Below are 23,383 nucleotides of genomic sequence, written 5' to 3' on the forward strand. Positions count from 1 at the left end.
TTTTTCCTATGTATTTAAAATAGGCAAAGAGTACATTTGGAATACAGGAAGTGAGCATTTATGTATTGTAATTGATGTGAAACGGTGGGGGGCGGGGCTAGGATTAAATAAGATTTGCTTCTTTCTACTCGTTTTTGGGCATATAGAACTGTAAATTGTACTATGTGATGTATTCCAACGTAACTTGTATGTATGTTCACAATAAATTAAACCATTGTGCGGGCAACTCTGTGGCTAAAGTGGGTGAGGTGTCTTGGCCAACGACTCAACAGATTCTAACCTCTAACCTCCTGAACCAAGCCGTCCCATTTTACTGATAGTGACACTGATACCAATACTTTTTACTGATATTTTTACAAGATCTTTGAATGATTTAGTTTTAATTTGTTGATCATGATTATAATCAGAATAAAACACCTCTTTAAGAAGAGCAACCTGGGCCAAGTAGCAGCAGCGCAATTTGAAACATTTAACATTAATGTTAAATGCTAGTATCGCACTGTGCATATAATGTACGTATATTTAGTATAGCATCATACTAGTATCGACGCACTACTGATACTACCTTCGGTATCGGCAGGGTTGATATTTGGATCGGCCCGCCCACCCTTTGCTGTCAGAGTTTATGGTTTATGATGTGTTGGGACTTTGCGCTGACAAGTTTGTGTCACAGGAGAGGAGAACGACAAGTTCCTAGCGGTTGTTTTGGAAGTAGCTGCCACACGATGGTGTCACTTATGACCAGTCTTCAACATCACACTGATGAGGTGACGTGCTGCACCTTCTCCGCCTCCCTGCTGGCCACAGGTTCAGGAGACAAGAGCCTCCGTCTGTACAACACGGCAGACTTCTCTGAGCTTCCTTGCTCCCCACTCTCGGCTCATGGATATGGGGTTCGCAGCTGCTGCTTCACCTCCTGTGGGGATTACCTGCTCAGCTGCTCCGCTGATGGGTCCGTCCTTGTGTGGAGCTGCAAGTCCGGCGAGGTGGACTCGGAGCTACAACACCCGAACCGAAGTCCGCTTCGAGTGTGTGCACTGGCCCCAGACTCCTCCCTCCTGATGGCAGGGGCCAGCGATGGGACTGTGGCTCTTTGGGACTTTACCTCCAGAACATTACTCAGGTAGGGTAGACACTGAGTGACATCTTCATTTTTCTAATGTAATAATGATTTTGGAGTGCATGAGAAAGTGGAAAGGAAAACGTAGCTCTTGTTGACTACATGGTCATTTAGCACATTTAATAATGACACAACCAATGTTGTAATAGCAGTGAGGAGAAAACTACTCAACCAGCATTAATACCAATGAGTTTATTGTAAATGACAGCACGACAAGTGTAAAACACAATGATGTTCACACCAGCACCTGAATAGTGCAATTAACATTTTAAAGCACATGCAGAGCTATGTAAAGATGTGAGATGCCCAACATCAACTTATGATACTTAAAATGCAGCTATTATGAAGTTAATACTGTATATTACTACATTAGTAGGTTGCCTACAGCCACAGCTGCTAATGATGATGAAAACTGTTAACCACTCACATACACTAAGACAGGGTATTGGGAGCTCTGCACATAAATTAGGGTGTCCAATGGCTTTATTCTGAATTCATCACTTTGCTGCTCACACCCCCTTGGGGGTATATTTGCATGGTATCAGGAGATTGCTGTCCTGTCATGGATGTTTTCAGCATTCCTCAGAGATTTTGCATTTGTAGTTGAAAACGACAATAATGATGTTCACCTGCTGTACAGATGCAGCCCAGTGAGCGAGGCCAGTGTGGTGGCTTGTTGTTTCTCTCCATGCGGCCACATGGTGGCGACAGGTTGCTCCCTGGGAGACCTCCAAATTTGGGACGTGGACAACTGCCTGCTGCATGCTGAAAAGAACGCTCACGACCTGGGGGTCACCTGCTGCACGTTTGCACCCCAGTTTGAAATCGGTGAGTCCAGAAGTAGTCAATTCTATTTAGATGTTATTTATATATGCCGTCAATTCACAATTCACAACAAATATACTGTTTTTCATATCAGGTTCACACTATTCCTAATAATGATAGTGTTGTCTTCATAGAGGACAGCCATGTTCAGGTCCGCCTTGCCTCCTGTGGACAGGACAGCCAGGTGAAGATATGGATGGTTTCTCAGCATGAAGGACATGGTATGTCCACTCTTCAGCAGCACAGAGTGCACAGCAGTAGTGAGAGGGCGACAGTAAAGAAAAGTTGATAAGAGATGTGTAAATCTATTAGCATGTAGGGGTCACATAATGAATGTGTGTAAATAGAGGCTGTATTTTTACTCCCGTATGGAAGGAAAGGTTTGTGTGAGTTGGTCGTGCATTGTCCTTGCACAAGACAATGGGTGCAAGTGTATTGTGTGTGTTGTTTGCTGTGAGCAGGTGAAACAGCCGTGACTCAGTAACAGAGAGTTGTCATGCTGCCAAAGGCAACTAATTGAACAAATACATTCTGTGTGTGTGTGTGTGTGTTTGTGGCAGTATCCCACTGCAACCCCTTCAAAAAATAGCTAGGAAAAACTATTTATTTATTTTTATTTTCCAAAAAGAGGCTGTTTTTTCCACGGAAAACACATCTCATTCACCCTCTCAGTCACTATTAATTTCTAAAGACGTGATAATGTACAACATGCATGTACCACTGTTTATGTCTTTATGCTTCTCTGGTAAAATTTCTTTCATGAAGCGTTGAGATTTCACACGTTGCTCAGCAATCCTTGAACACACCATCATGGCTGTGAGATTCAAAAGTCAAACTTCTACACCCCAGGTTCCCAAAGTGATGGGGGTACGGGAATAAAAATGAAAAACAATTACCGCCAAACACTCACAATTCCGAGTGAACCTGAACGCCTCACGGCGCAAACGGAACGCAGCAGAAAAGAGACAAAGCAGGAAGTCGTCCATTGCTCTGTGTGCGTTATATGAACAAATAAGTAATTTGATGATTATTTTGTGCGTTAAGATTGTTTAATCTCGACGATTTAATTTATATTGGTGTTCCAATCCCCCAATTGAGGCTTTATCTGTTACATTTTACCCTTCAATTTGGTATTAAATGAATATGCAGACTTAAACCGTAGCCATCGTGAGTGGACAAAAAAAGTGAAACTCAAATTCAACGCATTCAAACGGAAGGATGCCAACATCAGACTGGAATAAAAGACATGTAGGATGATTACTTATCTATTTATCAGTGCTCATGTCTAACATTATCAAAATGTGACCTTGCAAAAGACACATTTTTGACCCGGAATTACTATAAAAATAATTCAACAATTACGTTCACTATTTCAAGTTAATTCAGATAAAAAAGGTTTATGTCTTTTTAAGTGTGCAGGAGTAGGGGAGTGGGTACATGGCTTCAGGTCAAACGTCTGAAGGGGTACACAAAGTTCGGGAACCACCGTTCTACACCATGACTCTGATTCCATTTGTTCATCGATCAGTTCACATTATCATTCATTAGCGGTGAATGCCCACACAGTCGTCCCTCGCTACGTTGCAGTGTGAACATTGTTCCCTCACTCTATTGCGGTTTTTCGAAAATTAATGAATAAATGGCCTCTGTTTTGTGGTTGACTATAGACTATTATTAGTCAAAAAATGTTAAAAGACAAGTTATACATATGTAGTATTCTGGTCACTAGACGTCTGAAATGTTACATTGATGAGACATGACATTATATTACATTAGATTACCTCCACACTGCATGGCGTCAGCCATGGCATGTCCGACATGGCATAGTGAAAAGAAGTTCTCCTCCCATTCTTTGTGGAAGTGGTAAGTTTTTGGCTTCTTACTTTGTCCTTCTTCCCCACTCCGTTTGAAACACTTTCTTAAGTTTATAAAGTTCGTAAATTCGAGGCTAACTACTTAGCTTGGTAGCATGCTATGTATGTCCCAGCAGTGATACCGTAGCCTGAGCAATACAGTTGAGCAATGTGTTGTAAACAAAGAATAATAGGAGCGTAAAGGTAAATATAGGGGTGTTATTTCATGTCTACAGGCCTCTAATAATAGTAAAAAAAGGTATTTAGAAAGTCATAAACAGGTTTTCTATGCTCTAACTATGAAAATACTCCATTTGTTAATATTGAACACTACTTTACGGAATTTCACGTATCGTGGTAGGGTCTGGAACCAATTAGCCATGATATGGATGACATCATAATTGTCATGTTACTTGAATACTTTGAATGGGGACGCATTTTATTCAACACATTCACTGAAAATCTCAAGTATTTTCAAGTCATCAGGCTTGACAAGTCAAGTCCAGAGTCATTGATGTCAAAGTCCAAGCTCAGTTTGAAGTCTTTGATGATATTGTCAACTCGAGTCCAAAGTCATCAAAATTGCGACTTGAGCCCAAGTTGCATGACTCAAGGCCACACCTCCGCTATCTAAATGGTCTTTCACTTGTGTAGCGCTCTTCCACCTCGAAGGCACTCAAAGCGCTTTGACACTGTTAGCACATTTACCTACTGACAGTTCAGTATCTTGCCCAAGGATACTTCAACATGATCACAGAGGATCGAACCCACAACCTGCGAGATGACCACTCTACCACCTGAGCCCTCCGTCTAGTGTGGTGTGTGCACATGTGTGTCACCCGCAGTCTGTAACGGTGTATGTTGTTGACCCTCAGCGTGTGTTGTGAAGCTCCTTCACACACTCACCAGTCAGTGTGCTCCAGTTCTGTGCTGTGCCTTCTCCTCTGATGGCGAGCTTGTTGTTGCAGGGTGAGACACACACGCACACACACACACACACACACACACACACACACACACATAAAATTGTGGGCTCCAGTTACAGAGGACACATTAGATATACATACACAATCTGTTGAGAATATATTACATTATAATTGAAGGTGCTGCTAATATTGTCAAACAAAACCCCAGTATGTTGTGTCCCACATTTGACCACAAGAGGGAGCTGTTATGTTGCGCATTAAAGCCTGACTCCGTCAATCTCTCCTCATGTTGTGGAATTCATTTCTGTATTTCTCATCGTTGTTTGCCTGCCATTGCATATGGTTGCTAAACACGTTTTTATTTTTGCTCTACAGCTCGGTGGATAAAAGTGTTGCAATATATGACACGGTAGGCTGCAACAGAGTGAGTTCGTGACTTTATTTGTGTTCGTTAAAAGTGTAAACATGCTCTCCATGCGTCCACAGGGCCGAGGAATACTTCTCCACAGTTTAAAGCAACACGACAGGTAAAAGGCATAACCCCCACACACGCACGCAGGCAAACACACCCTCCTTCACAGTTTACACACATGCATACAGTGTTTCACATCAAAATATGCTTGTGGCTTGATGAGTTGTTTTTTTCTCGCAAAAACGAGGCACTACTAGCGTCCTCCATTACTGAAGTGTGGCGACCAGCAGAGTGCTTTCAAGTAGCACCGAGGATTTAAGATGTGAAAGTGGATTTTTATGAAAGAGGCTGATCTCTGTGTGTGCCAAACACACACACACACTGACTGAGTTCCTCCTCTCTCCCTGCAGGTATGTGACGGCTGTGGCCTCGTCTCCCACCATGCCCTGGATGGCCACAGGCTCCATGGATAAAACCGTCAATGTGTGGAAGATAGGAGATGGACACCCCGTAGCTGGTAAACACTAAATAAACCGCACTATGTTCGAGTAGTAGTACCAGTACTATTACTATTACTTTAGCATTTTGTCACTCAGAGCACCTGCAATGGTTTACTGTTGCGGTTAAAGAACCCTATCTATTTTGAAGGAGATCTGACCTAAGATGTTTGAGGCGCTTGAGGTCAAAGGTCAGGTCTGTACATTTTCCATGATAGCCTTTCACTGGGCAATTCTTTGATTAATGGTTTTCAAAGCAACAAGGTTTTTTTCTCAGTCTGTAAGCAACACCCCCACTGATATTTAAGGACATTTGTACCAACATGGTTGCCGTAGTTGATGTACATTTTTAAAAAATCACATTTTTTTGTTTGGCCACCCCTGGTCTAAGTCAAAGCAAGACCTCTATTGATTTGAATGTCTGTTTGAACCAACACGTGGAGGCAAAGAAACAAGAGCTTGGCTCAATGGTCCTTTTATAACATGCTCTTATAGGTCCATGCTCCCTGTGTGTGTGCGTGTGCGGCACTGTCATGTGCATGTGATGCTTGACGGTGCACCGGGACACACTTTTTGTACCGAAGGTGAATTTTCCACGCTAACCCAAAAGGGGGAAAAAAACCTTCAGAATCCTAAAGCAGCTTAAGCATCAGTCACGCTGATGTTGACAAAATTCCACTCGTTGATGTCAGTGAATGTTTCTCATGCTTCTTTTTTTTTCCCGCTTGCCTTCTATTTCGTCTCCTTTTTTCCACATGTTAATGTATTCTCCTTCATGTCTGTCTGCAGGAGCTCAGTCAGTGCAGACGACGTATCAAGGTCAGTACTCTTTTGTTGCTCCTTAGATGTACTGATGTTACACACGGTACTGTACACTAATCCCTCGCCACTTCACGCTTCAAATTTTGCGGCTCCACCCTGTCACGGTTTATGAAAATATATTCATGAATGAATCATGCTGCTTTGTGGTTGAATACGGTCTATTGTTTGGGAAAATAATATGCATATTTAAGGACATTTTTTGCATTTTTTTGCCCTATTTAAATATTTTTAGGCATAAAAATGGCTAGATGAAGTAAAAAAAACATATAACGCATTCAGAATATGCATGCAAAGACGTTTTAAGCATGATATGCAGTATTCTACGTTGGTCACCAGGTGTCGGTAATGTTACGTTGATGAAACAATAGCCACCTACTCTGTCATCATGTGACTCTCCCAATGTGTGAGACTATATGATGCCTTTTTTTATGTCTTTTATGTCTTAAATAACATGGTATGTCTACTATTTGGGGGTAATATGAGTGTAAAGGTCTATAGGGGTGTTATTTCATGTCCAGAGGACTCTAATGATGTTAGAAACCGCATTTAGAAGGTGGTAAAGTTTTTTTATGCTTTAACTACAAAAATGGATGCATTTTATGAATAAGGAATCCTACTTTGCGAAAATCCACTTATCATGGTCGGGTGATAAACGAGGGATTACTGTATATGCATGAATACGTTTGTATACTGTATTTATATATTGCATAAAGTACAATACCTTATATCAGTGATGCCCAATCCCGGACCGGGCCGCACAGAAAGAAAGAATAATTTACATTATTATTTTTTATTTTTTTGATGTTTTATTTTGAAAAGTGAAAAAATTCTCTTTGTTACATCCGTCTCACTTGACGCTTGTCCATCGTGACGCATATCCAACACAGATAGACTACTACTGTATTTTTAGCATTTTTCTTTCACCTCATATTTGGTCTGAAATGCTGATACTATGTGGAAATGCATAAAGGTAAGTTTTGATGGCTTATTAAGTGCTAATGTGCACATTTGTCCCAAGTTAATTCATGCTAGCGCACTGCCTTTAACACACACGTCAAACAGCGATGTAATAATCACTCTGCATTCATTTTGTGCTTTTAATTTGATGTTATTCATGTCTTCGTTTTACACAATACATAATAAATAAGATAAATTAGATCGCTATAATGTACGAAACGAGATTTGTGGGAACACAAGCCGTTGGGGACCACAGCCTTATATGACACATCCAAAATATGAAGACAATAAGCTGTCATTACGTTGAGTTTCAATAGCAAGCACAGCACAAGCACACCTTCATATGCATCTTCGACCTCCAACACACATTCACGTTAGATATACCCATGCAATCTAATGGAATTGAATACAAAAGCAGGGGGGTTGTACACAACCACAATGTATCCCGCTGGGCATGTTTATGTACCATAAAAGTTGTTGCTACAAAATAATCACGTTTCAACATTTTCCACCAGTTTCATTGATCTGTTTTTTGAAATTGTATTTCTTTTTATTTATTTACTTTTAACTGAAGTAGTGTGCTTTTGGTAGCTACCAAGCAGTAGTTACCTTCACCATTTAACTCAAGGACAAAAGTAAGACAATGTAGAAACCAGAAATGGCAATTTTCTCAATCATCATAATTTACTTCTGTTATATTTCTTTGAAGTTGAAGTTCAGCCTCCAGCCAGGTCATATTTCTCTGATGGACTGTGCCAATCACAAGTGATGAATGTGATGTTTGGAAAGGCAGAGGTTTCCATGTATTGGATCCTGAAGTTGTGGAGGAGGTGTACCTAATGTTGTGACCTGTGAAGATGCTGACGTGAGCTTTCCTACGTCTGCATCTGTTCAAGTGATTAAAAAAAAGACTCTGAGGTTTGCTTCTGGCACGACGAGTCCATGACTCAGCCTTCTAGACTGCAAGACTCCACACTGCATCATTTGGGCCAATGTGGTGGTGACATGTACTCCTAATAACACAAATACACTTCCACTGCGCTCTACTTGGTGGGTGGGTGCCGTCACGTAAAGGTACACATACTTGGTTGTACTTATAAAGGTATTCTCACGCTTATGTGCAAACAGTGTAGTGCAAAACTGGCAACTTTAAAAAAAGCATAGTGCAATGCAACCACACATGCTTAGATGATTTGAAATTCTAGTCCAGGTGGGGAGTTTTATGGTGATGATGATGATGATGATGATGACTGCTGCTGGGAGGCATCGTTAACCTGGCACACCCTTCGTCTCAGCCGCATGTGATAGATCATCATAATGTCACATGAAGGTTGGTGAGGATGTGTGCATGCTAGCACTACAGGATATGTACTAAAGCCTTCAGTGACACCACGATGGCCAGTTCAGTAGAATCAGAAGGTTTTTGACTCGCTCGGTGTCATATAGAAGATCTTTTAGTAGCTTTTATTACTGTTTTGGCAGTAGGTTTTTAAAAACGGCAGAGCGCTTCTGTTGTATAGAGGATTTTCAACTAGTTTTTGCAGTCGATCCATAAAAAGAGCAGAATGCTCCTGACAAATAGAGGACCTTTGACTAGCATTTGTGCAGTAACTCCTTAAATGCAGCAGCGCGCTCCTGTGTTATAGAGGATCTTTGACTAACGTTTTTGCAGTAGGTCCTGTGAAACAACAGGAATTTTAAATTTTTTAATTTATTCCTTAAATACAGCAGAACGCTCCTGTCATCATACAGATCTTTGACTTGCGTTTTTGTAGTACTAGTAGGCCGAAAGTTACCAAATTTTCCGGACTATAAGTCACACTTTTTTTCATGGTTTGGCTGGTCCTGTGACTTATACTCCGGAGCGACTTATATATGTTTTGTTTTTCACACTGACAGCCGCCAGGGGGCGCTGGAGGCCTGTGGGCTAGTATCTGCTACACCTATCACTCCGCTTGCACTGAAAACGTACAACGTAAACATCAACTTAGAAAGACGGAACACAAATGCCCCGTACAAGACAATCATATTCTGCAGATTATAAGCTGCAAGTACCGAAAACAGCAGCTGAAAACGGTAATCGAGCAGCAGAAAGAAAGATGGCGTGAACGAGAAAATTGCGAGGGACTGGCGAAAAGCGGAGGATACTCGAACTGCTAAACAAAAAAAGCTAATCGCAGGCTAAAAGCTAGATGTGCACAGCTAGAGGAACCGCTCTAGGGCCGGGATAATAACTGGGACTGATGCCGAGTCAGACGACCGCCACGCAGAAGAATTGGCCGAGTTGTTCAGAAGAGACACCAAGGATGAAGAATTCAGTGGATTTGGTTGTGATTCGGAGTGAGATCGAGAGTTTGGTAAACTATTTTTGTTGTTCAGGCTATATCCTGTATGTTACGTTCAAACACCACCTATTCACATTCCGTTAACAGACGCCTATTTAGCTGGTTGTCCACTTGCCTTTCGAGATGAAATGTCTGTTCTGGGTCTCTGATTTTATCAAATAAATTTACCCCAAAACATATGACTTACAGTCCAGTATGTTTTTTTTTCTTCTTCATTGTGCATTTTTGGCTGGTGCGACTTATACTCACTCTGGAGCAACTTAGAATCGGGAAAATTCGTTGTATATACTCTATAGAATCTTTCACTACTAGAATTTTTATAGTAAAGCCTTAGACACAGAACGCTCCTGACAAATAGACGATCTTTGACGAGCATTAGGTGCAGTAGGTACTTTTCCTGTCATATAGAGAATCTTTGACTAGGTTTTTTTTACAGTTGGTCCGTAAAGACAGAAGTGTGCTCCGGTCAATAGAGGATCTGTGACTGGCATTTTTGCAGGAGGTCCTTGGAGGCAGAAGAGCGCTCCTGCCATATAGAGGATCTTTGAGTGGCACTGTGCTGTGCTGTGTGTTTTTGGCAGGAAGGAAGCAGCAAGCGTCTTTCTCCAGGCTGCTGCTCCCTGATTGGTCGGAGGAGGATGTGCAGGCATGGCTATGCGAGGAAGGTCTGGAGGAGCTTCTCGCCATCTTCCGAGCCAACAACACGGACGGGGCAGAGCTGAGCCGACTGAGCAAGGAGACGGCCATCGAGATGGGAATCGGTGAGGAGGGCGGGGTACTGGATAAACGCATGTTCACAGAAATGCCCGGGATTTACTCTTTGATCCTGAAATGACAAGCATGACCATAAGCCGCTTTTCTAAATGTTCTGATTATCCTCTAACACACACACACAATAGATGGTGAGGACACAAGCTTTTTATGTAATCCCCGTGACAATATGATTGGCAGCTACAACACCAGGCAAGGTGTCGATCAGTGCTGTTGGTCGTCATGCCAACCTCGGATATTGACCTCAACAAAGTGCATCATGCACGTAAATAAACGCCACAAAACATCCATCCATCCATTTTCTGTGCCGCTTTTCCTCACTAGCGTTGCAAGGGTATGCTGGAGCCTATCCCAGCTGACCTTGGGTGAGGGGCGGGGTACAGCCCGGAGTGGTCGCCAGCCAATGGCAGGGCACATATAGACAAACAACCATTCACCCTCACATTCATACCTATGGACAATTTAGAGTCTCCAATGAACCTAACATGCATGTTTTTGGAATGTGTATTCGGAGCATGCAAAGTTCTTCCCGATCCCCCGACTGTCCAGCCAACATGCTAACCACTCGGCCACCGTGCGACCTGTTGCCAAATATGAATTTCAAAATTGACACCAAATGTGCAAAATTGAAATTGACCAAAAAATGAAACAAAACCGACTCATTTTTCAATCAAATTTATAGAAATTGGAAATGAATTTAAAAAAATGTGGAACAAATAAAAAAAATGGAAACACATTTACATAAAGTACAAAATTAAAAAAAGAATTTCAAGAAATTAAAAAGAAACCCTTGAAAACACACACGCTTGTGGGTGTGGAATTGTCTTTTGGACGAGTACAGTGTGGTCGGGTCCTAGGTGGTCCATCAAGTCATTTGCCAGATGCCGTCTGGAGTCCAGGAACTGTCCAGTGTTCTTTGCTGCTCGGTTAAACGCGATGCTGCCAGACGTGTACTGGATTCAGGAATTTGTGATGGCAACCTCAGAGAAATGAGCGATCACATGCCAGGTCCATGCATGTCTTGGGTCTGCTTGTCATGTGATAGAAGCTCAGCATGTGGTCACTGAGGTGTTGTCATTGCACTCCCTTATGACTGTGGGTCTTCTCACCTGAAACTGGACTTTGTCCTTCTTTGACCATCTGTGGTCAATGGCTATCTTTCCAGTTGCTTGAAGGCCCTCGGCCAGAAATATGGAGGTTAATCGATACGAAGTAGCGGTCGAAGTCCAGCATCACACCACACATAAAGACTGAGTGGTGTACTTTTTTAAAAATTATTGTCACCACATTGTTGCTTTAGCCGTATTGTACTGAGCAGCCAGTCGCACTTTACTATGTCACATTAAGCAAAAATTGCACTTTCCTCATCTGTGGTTGTCATCACATTTTCCCACTTTGCCTTCCTGCTGATCCGTGAAATTGTCCTTCGCACGGGCAAAGTCTGTGGCTTGTTTTGTCATCACAGTTGATGGAGCGGTCCAACACTTCAGTCCTGTGACCAAATAAGACAACAGATTCGCCTCTCTGACTTGAGGGAAACAGTTCAGCACGTTTGAAGTATTGCGAGAGGTTGCAGCACCTACCTGTGATGTAACTCGGCAACACTGTGTCGGTGTCTTCTTAAGAGTCTGTAGGCCTCCGTGCTCGTCTCCTGAGGAGGATCCAGGCCCTGAAGGTGGAGCTCAGTGCTCCTGACTGCCCTGATGAGTTTGTGTGTCCCATCACCAGGGAGCTGATGAAGGATCCCGTCATCGCTGCAGGTGACAGCCTCCTACAAGTCTTACTGACTACCAGCCTCTCATGTGTTCTAACACGCAATAACACACGCCTGCTCCGTAGACGGGTTTTCCTATGAAAGAGAGTCCATCGAGGGCTGGATCAGAGGAAAGAACAGAAGCAGTCCTATGACAAACCTTCCCATGCAGACCACACTGCTCACTCCAAACAGAGCACTGAAGATGGCCATCAGTCGATGGAAATGTGGCCGCCCGTGACAGCGCATCATCAAGTATCGCAACGCAAAGCAGACACACTTGGCCCGTCTGTGTTGGGACATCTGCTCGGTTTCTTCAGAATAAAAATCAGAGCATTCCTCACTGCGCTGGACAGCATACATCACATCGTGTGTCCATGACCATCATTCCAACTGAACAGAATGCCAACGAGGTGATTCCACCCAAATGACTGGCAGACGTCGCACTCCAGTGCATCTTCACTATTGTAGGTTCGCATCCCATAAATCATGAAACCAGCCTTGAGTGTGGGGTTGCCTCTACCTTAGAGAAGAAATACTCGGATGCTGCATTGTCCCCTCAGACTAGAGCTGTCCTATCTAGTCTAGAGCATGAACTAATGAAGCCCGCTCGGATGACAGACGAAACATCTGCTAACTTGTGATGGATTCAATGCCTTGACAATACAATGACTGGATGAATGTGGATATTCACACAATTTATAGAATAAATAGTCTTTCTGAACAGTCCATAGAAGATTAGGGCCACACAAAAAAGAATATCAGAAAATAGCCAAAATATTGGATAAAGTTGTCATATATAAGTCAAAATGTTCCAACTCTCGCAAAAGTCGAACAAATATTTCATTTTACAAGAGTAAAGTTTCACATTTGGATGAATTCTAGGTTGCGTTCAGTTAAAAGCTACAATTACCACTTTTCTTGTAATACTGCGATTTTCTTTCTTGGTAGAAACATGACATCATTTTTGTAGTATCCTACACAGTTTTCCTCTACAAAAGAATCAAATATGACTTTTGTTGGAAAGTAACTTGAATATTACACTATAAAATATGATTTTTTTTCTCTAACAAAAGTAACACAAGAATAAAATAGTAAAATGTGTTACTTTCGTTAGAAAAAAAATACATTTTATAGTGTAATATTCAAGTTTTTTCTAATAACAAAAATTTTATTCTCATAATATTCCAAGTGTGTTTGGGAAAAAATATCCCAAATCCCGAAAAATTTGTATTCTTGTAATATTATGGCTTTTGTTGGAAAAAATATGATTCTATATAGTAATATTCCAATTTCTTTTACTCTAAAAAAGTTCAAATTTATTGTAACATGACTTTTTAAAAAGTAATTTGTTTTTGGAAAGCCAACTTTATTTTTGTAGCATTCTTATTTTTCTCTCTAAAACGGGTGGTAACTGAAAAGTTAAAGACTTTTTTTTTTTATTATTATTGTTGTGACACGAGCTCTTGCAGCATCAAAACGTGCCAATATTTCTCATTTAGCGCGTAACAGGTCATCCAGAAGTCTTATCAGACTGAGCTACGTCTACTGTGAACCATAATGGACGTAATATGGAAGTGGCATTGCGCGATGCAAGATTGGAATCACACGTTGAGTGCTTTATGCACACTATAAACCTTGCAATCCTGTCTGCCTTGGTGTTGCCAGCCTCACTCGGTGGGTTCAACAGATGGGCCAGTGCTAATGTCCAAGGGGAAGCTGTAGTAATTCTACATTGGATCAAACTTACGTCAGATTTGTCAGATTAAAACATAATCGCTGCATATGACTTCTATCAAAATGTGATATGAGCATCTACTTAAAAAAATTCACCACTTCTGTTACCTTACTCTAAGCATCATGGTTAAAAGATAGATAGATAAAGCTAAGCTACATTCTGCTATCTATGTGACATGTGTCTTTCACTACACGTGAATAGAAATGATTCGTAGTAGCAGCTACAACTGCCGTAATGATTTTAACTTTTACAATTTGTAGTTTTTGTTTCAATTAGTGGGAAAAAAACAGTTAAAAGCATTATGCTTAGGTCCTGCATGCAAAGGTATAAAAAATGTCAAAATGTACCTGCATTGTTTTGTGAATCAGTTAAATAAAAAGTCTGTTTGTCCATCCTTTTATTTTGTCATTCTAGTTTTCTTAAAAGTAATGTTAATGTAAAGTCTTGTGTCGTTCTCGTGAACCCAATAGCGCGTACCGTGACACGTCTGCTAAAGCCCCTAAAGCCTAAAGACTTTTTTTTCCTCTGTATTTTTGGTTAATTTTTTTCTACCAAGTGCCATTGGCCACAAAAAAACGAACTGAAAACCAAAAATGGCCCCTGGGCCATTCTTTGGACACCACTGTTCTAAAAGAAAAACTTTATTTTTATATTCTGACTTGGTGACATTATGGACTTTTTATTTGAAAATTCTCTGTTACTTCTTTTTTGTTTTGTTTGTGTGAGTCCAATATTGATATGACGTCATTTTTGATCAGAGGTTAGAATCATGATGCAATATTGGGCATATAATGTAAGGAAAGTGTTTTTTTACAGATTTCCACCCAAATAAGTGGATGATGTTGTATGTATGAGAACATTAAAAGTGAGTTTAATCAACTTAAAACTGTGTGTCAAATAAGAATATCAAATAAAACAAATCACCTTCCTTGTATTAGCACACTGTTTTTTCCTTGTTTTTGGAACAAGTCAAAGTAGACGTGTCTGTTGTCCCTCAGCGGGTCTTTTATTTGTCTGCCATGGTTGCCATGGCAGCAGAACTCCTTTACAGTATGTGATCACAGCTAGCAAAGCTCACAATACTGAAAACAATCAAACATGGCATTGAACAGTTGCGTTGAACATCCATATGAAATTAGAGTGAATGGGACCCCAAATGAGATATAACGTAAACTGCGAAACGTAGCATGCACTTAAACCCAATAAGATACGAGAATCCTTAAAATGTCTTAGTAGCTGTGCAAAAATAACTATATAAAATATATTGCTCTTACATTGAAGCCATTGGTAAATAAATTAATCTAGACAGCAACAACAAGCAGATACACCAGAGACTTTCAAGTCTGTGTTAATGCTGATTCTTCTCCTGTACAAACATATTTAACAAATGTGCTTTTTCCTTTTTAAACATTGTGCATAAAACTCAAAAAAGGATGGAAAAAGTACATATTTCTACAAAGACACAACAGGAGGAAGCTTGCTGGAACACCGGAATGACCGCTTCTGTTTCTTCTCTCGTCAGGACTCTGTGGACACGTTCCGTCCACATGGCCCCGCCCTCCCCCGCCCAACCGTCAGTGCAAAGTGGCAATCTTGTAACAGAAGCGTCAAGGTTTCTCCTTGCTTCTCCTACACATTGGACTCGATAAAGGATCGCTTTGGCTTCATGGACGTGATGTGAAGGGCGGGGTTGGCGCCCTGCTTGGACTTGGCGTCCATGAAGGCGTGCTGCAGCGCCGGCTTGGACTCTTTGTAACAGTTGGCGGCTTGGCAGAAGGAGTACTCCTTGGCATGCTGCATGCCATTCTGCACGCTACTCATGGCGGCCATGACAGCTGCAGGCGGCGCTCTGTGCTGCTCGTGGTAAGAGCTCGCCATTTTCCCATATGGTGGCTCGATGTCGAGTGATGGCGCGTCTGAGGCGATCCGGCTGCGAGCGACCGGCTGCTGAAAGCGGGCTGTCTTGTCTGTGACGCCCATGAAGGGTCTGGGCTTGTACTCTGCTGGGGTGCCGCCCTGCTGGCCGTGTTTGGACTTGTCTTTGGAGCGGACATCCGGGCCCAGCTTGCCGCTGTCTGACAGGCTGCTGCTGGAGGCCAAGCTGCTGGTGGAGCTGGACACACGCATGCCTGCCTCCTTGCTCGCCTCAGGATGTGCACCAGGACCTGAGCAGACATCCAGAGAGGAGGCGGAGTGTGCCGACAGAACCTTTGAGGCCTGAGAGGAGTGCAGGCTCTCGTCACAGTGAGTCAAGCGGGTCCCATAGACCGGCTCATCGGTCGGAGTCGGGAGCGGACTGATGTCGATTCCTGGACCGGGCTTCAGCATGCTGGACATGTGTCGGCTAGGTAACGGGCTGGAAGGAGCATACTGGGATTTGGCTCCGCCCCCTGCCTGCATGGAGCTCATGTGTTGGTTGGTCTTGACAATCTGGGCCTGCTTGGTGGGCTGCAGCACCAGGCCTTGAGGGGTCATGGCGTCCCGGTGCTCCCGAGGGTAGCGGTGAGGAGGAAGCCTGCCGGGGTTGTGATGACTCACGTTGCTTCCGGCACCTTCAGACGCTCTGCTAAACGACCGGCACGCCTCCGCCGTCCGCTCGCCGATGTCTTCCTCCAGGATGTCTCTCTGGCTCCACTCAGAAGACTCCTCCTGACCTTCATCATGCTCCTGGTCAGAGTCGGGACCTCCCGAGGCTTGGCTGCAGGCGGCGCCCATCGTGGCTCCGTCCAAGCTTCCTTTGGTCTGAGCGCGCTGCATCTGTTTACACTCGTCCTCCACACGGGCCAGCAAGCGACGGATCTCGCGGTTGTTGGGACACAACTTGGCTGCTTCGTGCAAGTCAGCGAGTGCCGCAGAAAACTGCCTGTGGACGAAAGACACTCGTTAATAATAAGAAAGTACAACGGAGGTCAAAAGGGGTGACATATGTGACCTTTGGCCTTGGGCATGTGGAGGAGGCGGGGTAAGGAAGGCGGAAGCGGGAAGGGAATACAACACCCTCTGCTGGTAGCAGTCGTAAATACAATAACAGACAGATACAACAGAGCACCGATAGGTCGCTCTAAAACACCAGACGGACGCAGAACACAATGCACGTTCATACGCTGTAAAAAAACAAAACAAAACACGCGAATCCACGAAAGGTGAACTGCGATGTAGCGAGGGAACACTCCAGGATATGTCTTTGATGTACCACACGTTGAATGCATCATTTAAAACACTCACCTGCTGCTCCTCTTAGCGCGTGCACGAGCGTAGTAGGCCTCATAGGATTTTGGTTTCAGCTCCAGTGCTTTTGTTGCAAACTCCTCAGCCATCCCAAAGTCCTGCGACAAGCAGCAGGAGCATTGTTAACCTCCGCCGTACGACACACGACACACGCATTTCATGTCCCGCATGACCGCTCAGTGCAAGAAGCTCTGATGACATCAATGCTAGTATAAAAATCCAGCCACTCACGTTGGTTTTTCTGCGGCAGCGGGAGAGATTGAGGTACAGAGAGACCCTCAGGTCTTTGAACGCCTTCAGGTCGTCGCCAAAGCCCTCCCTGGGAAACTTCCTCAAAGCGTACTGGTACCTCTGAGCCGCCTCCTTCATCTTGCCTTTCTGGAGGACACATGAAGGGTGAAACGTGAGGAAGAGGAAATGGCCAAACACTCTCGTGGTGGCTGCTCTCCGGTTCAGGCGCTCAGCACTCATGCGTCACACACCATGAAAGGCATTTATACATTTGCACAATATGGTTCTAAAGCTCCATTTGCAGGCTAAATGAGACGTGATGGAAGAGAAGCAAAGGGTTAACTGTACTGTAGGCATGAGCTCGTTCTTTGGGTTTGTACGTTTCACAATAACGCTGCTTTTTTTACACTTGGGTGACATTTGTGAAACGCATCAGTGAGTCTACAGTAGCATTCATCATTTGCCATTAAAATGAGGAGGGTTTTCATATTCTAACCTTTCATCACTTCTTCTAACTCTTCCAAAGAAAGAAGTGTTGGAATATTTGAACCTTTGATTGGAAACGTTGGTTCAGTTCTTTTTACACTTGTATGGGTACGTTTCAGTACTTTGGGGTGTCCGTTTTCGGACCGCGGCTGTTTTTCATTGGCCCGCAGCACATTCTACAAATAGAATTTAACAAGATAACTAAATTTAAAAAAAACAACAGCAAAAAAGAAAAAAATGTGCAGTAATTTTACAGGAATAAAGAGAATGTATGAAGAGAACTAATCTAACTCATTTAACAAGAAAAAGTCAGGATTTTACAAGAATAATGTCATCATATTATGAGGAAAAATAACATCATTTTTGTAGCATAAAGTTGAAATATTAAAAAAAATATATATATATATATATATATTTTTAAGTCGTAACACTATGAGAAACAAAACAAGAAATACATTTGTAATTTTTGGAAAATTAGGTTGCGTGAAGCTTTTCTCCGGGTACTCCGGTTTCCTCCCGCATCCAAAAACATGCATGTTAGCATGTTAGCTTCACTGGAGACTCTAAACTGTCCATAGGTATGAATGTGCCCTGCCATTGGCTGCCCACCAGTCCAGGGTGTACCTGTGGGATAGGCTCCAGCATACCCCTGCAACCCTCGTGAGGATAAGCGGCATAGAAAATGATGGATGGAGGTTGCAGAAAATGTTATAATGTTATGAGAATAAATAGAATAAAGTCCAAATGTTATGAGAATAAAGTCATAATTACGAGAAGAAAATTTACAAGAAAGTTGAAATAGTTGGAAAATACAAAAAAACCCCAAAACAACAGCAGAAATTGAAAAAAGTAGCAATTTTATGAGAATAAACTAAAATACTTTTAAAAATAAAGTAATTTTTTGAAAATTAGGTTGGGGAAAGAGTTTTTTTTTTTCATTCGAATAAAGTCATAATATTATGACAAGAAAAAGAAGAAAAGAATGACCATTATTTAAGAAGAATGTTGAAATATTTGGAAAATAAAAAAAAAAACAGGAAAACTGGAACAAAAGATCAAAGTTCACAGTAGTAACAGTTGTTTTCCACCGATGTCACAAAGCTGAGATGCGTTTTTTTCCATCAAAGGATATCCATCAAAGCGGTCCTCGCATCCTTTCATTTTTCACTGTGTGGCCCTCGGAGGAAAAGGTTTGGACACCCCCGTTTTAACCTCTGATGTGAAACATGGTCTAACTTTTTTCTTTTTTTTTTTTTTACACTTGTATGAGAATGACTTGATGTAATATTTTTTAGCCTTTAATTTGAAACAGGAGTTCTTTTTACACCTGAGTATGAGAATGTAGAGTATGAGAATGAAAAATGGATTTAAATATGCCTGTCCAGTTAATAAGGGTTAAATGATGTTCATACTTTGACTCTGGAAAACATGGCTTCTATTCCCATAATGTCCGATAGCAAAAATTGGAGGTTAACGGAGTCTAGACTTTGACTTTGTTCAAGTGTGTTCGTACTTGTATGTGCATCCAATACAACACATGCAAAGTGACGTGCAGACACTGCAAATCACCTCGAAATAAATGAAGTTATAGTCTAAAATGTAAATATAACTGATTTAGGAAAAACCAACAAATGATAGTTGACTGTGGTTGATGAGTGTCTGTTATGTTTACGTTTTGAACGCACCATGAAAGCCAACACATTTACCCTTCTGTTAGTGAAATGTCACGGCATCGCCTGGAACACACCCGTCCATTCTGCTCTTGGCAACAAAAGGCGTGAGTGATAACCAGGCTACAGTATGTTTTCACGCAAAACAGGAAATGGCTTCTCCAACTGTACCTTGTAAAGCAGGTTCCCTTCCTCCATCAACTTTTGAAGCAGGATGATGAGGATATCAGGTTTGGAGGTCGCCATGGCCCAAGCAGCGTTCCCTGCGGACAGAGCGAGACGTTAGGTTGCTAATGCCGCACGGCCTGCAGGTCGTCACCGTATTCTCTGCAAGCTGACACGAGGTAAAGTTACCTAAAGATTGTACCTGATCGATCGTAAGGAGACGTTCTGTGGCCTTAGTATAGCGACGGCGGGTTGACAAAGAGTTAGCAGAGGGGAAGAGAAGAAAGAGGTCATGCATGAGCAAGAACCAGTCATTTATTGTGAAAGGAAAACACGGTGTGACAAGACAGAGCTTGAAACGCTGAGAGAAAGTTGAAAGGTTCTGCAGATAAGCCGTGGACCCAGATAGCTGCTATGGATGTCATGAAGGTGATAAGTCCCATTCTAAACTTAGCTGCACAGCACATGAGAGAGTAAAAGGACACACGCACACACACGCACACACACGCAGTGAGCTGCCAGCGAAGTGCTTTTCCACAACATTCCACTAAATTAGACTGTGATTATTCTGAAAGCCATGAGATGCAGAGCGCGAGAGAAAGGAGCAAACAAAACTGATGGCATTATGTGGCTTTTATTTTCACTTTCTCTGGAAAATATGTCTCACACACGCACACGCACACACACACACACACACACACACACACACACACACACACACACACACACACACACACACGCACACACACACACACACACACGCTCACATTCTCAAGGCTGGAGTTGCTGTGTGTGTTCATTTTTGAATTCTCTTTTACTTTTTCAACACAATGGAACCTTGGTTAGCGTACGCCCCTGTTAGCGTACAACATGGCACATGTCTTTTTGTGTTATCAATACACTGGGTGACCCCAACAGGAAGCCAAAATAAGAACACAAAACAGGAAATGAGGTGAAAACTAAGGACAGGACATGACATAAAGCCCTGGTTGTGCGAGGGGGGGGGGGGGGGGTAAGGCGTCTTCCTTGATTACTTCTAATCTAATATCACCCCTCAGGATGAATCACTCACATGCACCTTTTTGCAATAACTTGTATTTCATATTCAGCTCAAACCTTGTTTATTTATGAAATGCATCCAGTAGAATCCACCGCAGACGAAGCGTAATGTGCTCATTACGACATCAGTTTGAGGGAGGAGCCGCTGCCTATGTCAGCTGATATTTGTATCGGTATGAAGTGCTGGACAACAGTGAGGTATCGATAAGAAAGCCAATATCAAGCATCTCTAGATATAACCGTATCGGCGTGACTATAAGACAGTGTTTGTCCCTAGAACAAAGGCACTTTCAACAGACTTATACATGCGAACCAACAGGTGGCACCAAACGGCTTCTCCACAGGGGACTCAGAGGTTTTCTTCCTGTCACTCACACACACCGGTGACATGGAGAGATAAAGCTGCTCCCAAAAAAAGCCTCAAGGATTGGGCAGGAGTTATGATGCTAATTTACAGATGCTGGCGATCAATGAAGAAGAGTCATCAAACTGTCCAGCAGCTAAGAAATATGATTTGCTTACATACTTTGTGCATACGACATCATGTCATACATGCAATCACAGATTGTGCACCAATGAATACATGCATAAACAGCCACATATCTGGAGTGAACGTGTAAAGGACAAACATACCCAGCTTGGCCCCTTTCTTCAGCAGGGTGACCACTACTGATGTGTTCCGACAGCCAATGGCTCGGTCCAGGGGCCTCATCCCGCTGTAGTCCACGTGCTCCACCACCGCTCCTTTTTCCACCAAATACTGGACCTGAAGGCGGCGCACAAGTTAAGCATCGCGCCAGATGTCCTGAGCTGGGCAGCAGTATGTGCTCAATAATGGCTCAGGAGGCAAGTCGTGTGTCACGTACAATCTCTGCATCTCCAAAGAAGGCAGCCAGGTCCAGCGGAGTTCGCCCATTTTTATCGGTGTGGTCGATCACTGAGCCTTTCTCCACTAAAAGCTGCACGACGTTCTTTTGTCCTTTTAAACACGCCCAGCTGAGGCCCGTCAGCCCTTCCTTGTCCATGGAAGTCAAAGATGCACCTTTGCCACACAAACATTGTGATGAACCCGGAGCCCAGCTGGTAAAATTCACTGTTCAACGAGTGCATGATGAAGGAGACGCACAGCCGGCCCTACCCACAGTGGCGTCCGAAGTCACGGTAATTTAGCACGACAAGCTCTACCGCAAATGCACAAGGCAGTTAGACAGTCGCTAAGCCTGATGCAGTTGACAGGTTGGTGTTCCTGGTGTTCCTGACATGCTTGTGTCTTCTGAAAATGTTTGCCTCAAAAATACTACTGTTCAATTTTAAGATTTTTTTTCAGTTGCTGAAATTGTAAAATTTCCTCTTAAACCAGGCACTCCTTCATATTTTCTTCTTCTGTTATTAGTTGAGGATGAGCATAGCTGAAGGTTGGTTATAAAAAAGATGATATTTGACTTTTTCTATATTTATTTCCAAAAGAGAATGGCCTGCTTTATTTTATAGGCTATTTTTAGATGATTGTTTTTTATGTGCATCTTGCATGAAGCTTTAAAATGTCGAAAAACATCCTCATATTAAGTATTTATTTCAATATAACAACTTGACACGCATAGTTGGCTTTCATTTTGTCTAAACCCACTTTAGACTTAAAAAATATCGGGATATATTCCGTAAATCCATATTCAACTTAAATATATGGCGATATGAGTTTTGGCTCTACTGTCCAGTATTTCCTGCGGGGGCTACTGTCTCATCAGTGTAACATTACTGACACCTAGAGACCAGCGTAGAATACTACATACATATAATCACGTCTTTGAATGCCTTGTTTGTTCTTTAGTTCATTTAGCCATTTTTATGCTTGAAAATGCTTTAATTAAGCAAAAAATAATTTGTTTAACTATGAGGGCTGTCACAAACAGCGCATTAATGCTGGTAACAAATGTATTCAATTAATTACGTTAAAGTACGTTAGTGTATTTAGCACATGCACATTAAAGAAACTAGTGTGAGGCAAGTACATTTTCAGACATGTGCTGTAAAAGACAGCTTGGCATACATTTTCAGTTCATTTGGAGCTGTTAATTTTTCTTTGTGTTCAGTCAATATTGGTATATTTCACACATAATTGTAAATAGTGATTAATCATGATGAATAATTTGAAAACCGTGATTAACATGATTCAAATGTGTAATATTTGACAGCTCTGTTAAATATACTAATGTTTGTATTTTTTTTATTTTGACTAATTATAGGCGACAGTACATTCAACCACAAACCAGCAACAATTTATTAATTCATTTATTTTCGGAAAACTGTCCTCGAGTGAAGCTGCGAAACTCAAAGCGCAAAGAGGCGAGGGATTACCGTGAATACGAAAAAATCTGAACTCCAATATAAATACCTCCGAAATAATAAAATCCTCCAAATAAGTGAATAAATAATAATAATAATACTAACTACTTCTAAATACAATAATCAACATAATACAATTTAAATTACCACACAACTGCAAACTCTATATATAAGCTACATTA

General features: G+C 42.2%; 2 protein-coding genes across 9 annotated transcripts in view; one reads left to right on the forward strand and one right to left on the reverse strand.

Annotated features, from left to right (window-relative positions):
• The first annotated feature begins 663 nt into the window (after positions 1-663).
• LOC129187246 (WD repeat, SAM and U-box domain-containing protein 1-like) lies at positions 664-14,942 on the forward strand. Its single transcript, XM_054786223.1, has 11 exons — positions 664-1,123; positions 1,761-1,948; positions 2,080-2,166; positions 4,674-4,767; positions 5,100-5,133; positions 5,211-5,251; positions 5,547-5,653; positions 6,423-6,452; positions 10,339-10,518; positions 12,154-12,288; positions 12,368-14,942. The coding sequence occupies exons 1-11, from the start codon at positions 726-728 to the stop codon at positions 12,520-12,522; spliced, it is 1,449 nt and encodes a 482-aa protein (XP_054642198.1). The 5' UTR covers positions 664-725; the 3' UTR covers positions 12,523-14,942.
• Positions 14,732-23,383, reverse strand: part of tanc1b (tetratricopeptide repeat, ankyrin repeat and coiled-coil containing 1b) — a 108,355-nt gene continuing 99,703 nt past the window's right edge. For 2 of the 8 annotated variants that reach the window (XM_054786214.1, XM_054786218.1), the window contains 7 exons: positions 21,725-21,900; positions 21,492-21,624; positions 20,002-20,031; positions 19,806-19,897; positions 17,479-17,625; positions 17,245-17,345; positions 14,745-16,882 (listed from right to left, as the gene is read on the reverse strand). In XM_054786214.1, the coding sequence (XP_054642189.1) occupies positions 15,649-16,882; positions 17,245-17,345; positions 17,479-17,625; positions 19,806-19,897; positions 20,002-20,031; positions 21,492-21,624; positions 21,725-21,900 (1,913 nt within the window). In that variant the 3' untranslated portion in view covers positions 14,745-15,648. Of the gene's footprint in view, positions 16,883-17,244; positions 17,346-17,478; positions 17,626-19,805; positions 19,898-20,001; positions 20,032-21,491; positions 21,625-21,724; positions 21,901-23,383 lie in introns of all 8 variants that reach the window. The other 6 variants (XM_054786220.1, XM_054786217.1, XM_054786219.1 and 3 more) reach the window with 6 other exon arrangements.

This window comes from Dunckerocampus dactyliophorus, chromosome 9 (genome assembly GCF_027744805.1).
Source record: "Dunckerocampus dactyliophorus isolate RoL2022-P2 chromosome 9, RoL_Ddac_1.1, whole genome shotgun sequence".
Taxonomy (NCBI): Eukaryota; Metazoa; Chordata; class Actinopteri; order Syngnathiformes; family Syngnathidae; genus Dunckerocampus; species Dunckerocampus dactyliophorus.

Coding starts and splice junctions, on each gene's coding strand:
- LOC129187246 (XM_054786223.1), top strand. CDS start 726: ATGGTGTCACTTATGACCAGTCTTCAACATCACACTGATGAGGTGACG. Junction 5,252..5,546: donor AGTTTAAAGCAACACGACAG/GTAAAAGGCATA, acceptor CTCTCCCTGCAG/GTATGTGACGGCTGTGGCCT. Junction 5,654..6,422: donor AGATGGACACCCCGTAGCTG/GTAAACACTAAA, acceptor GTCTGTCTGCAG/GAGCTCAGTCAGTGCAGACG.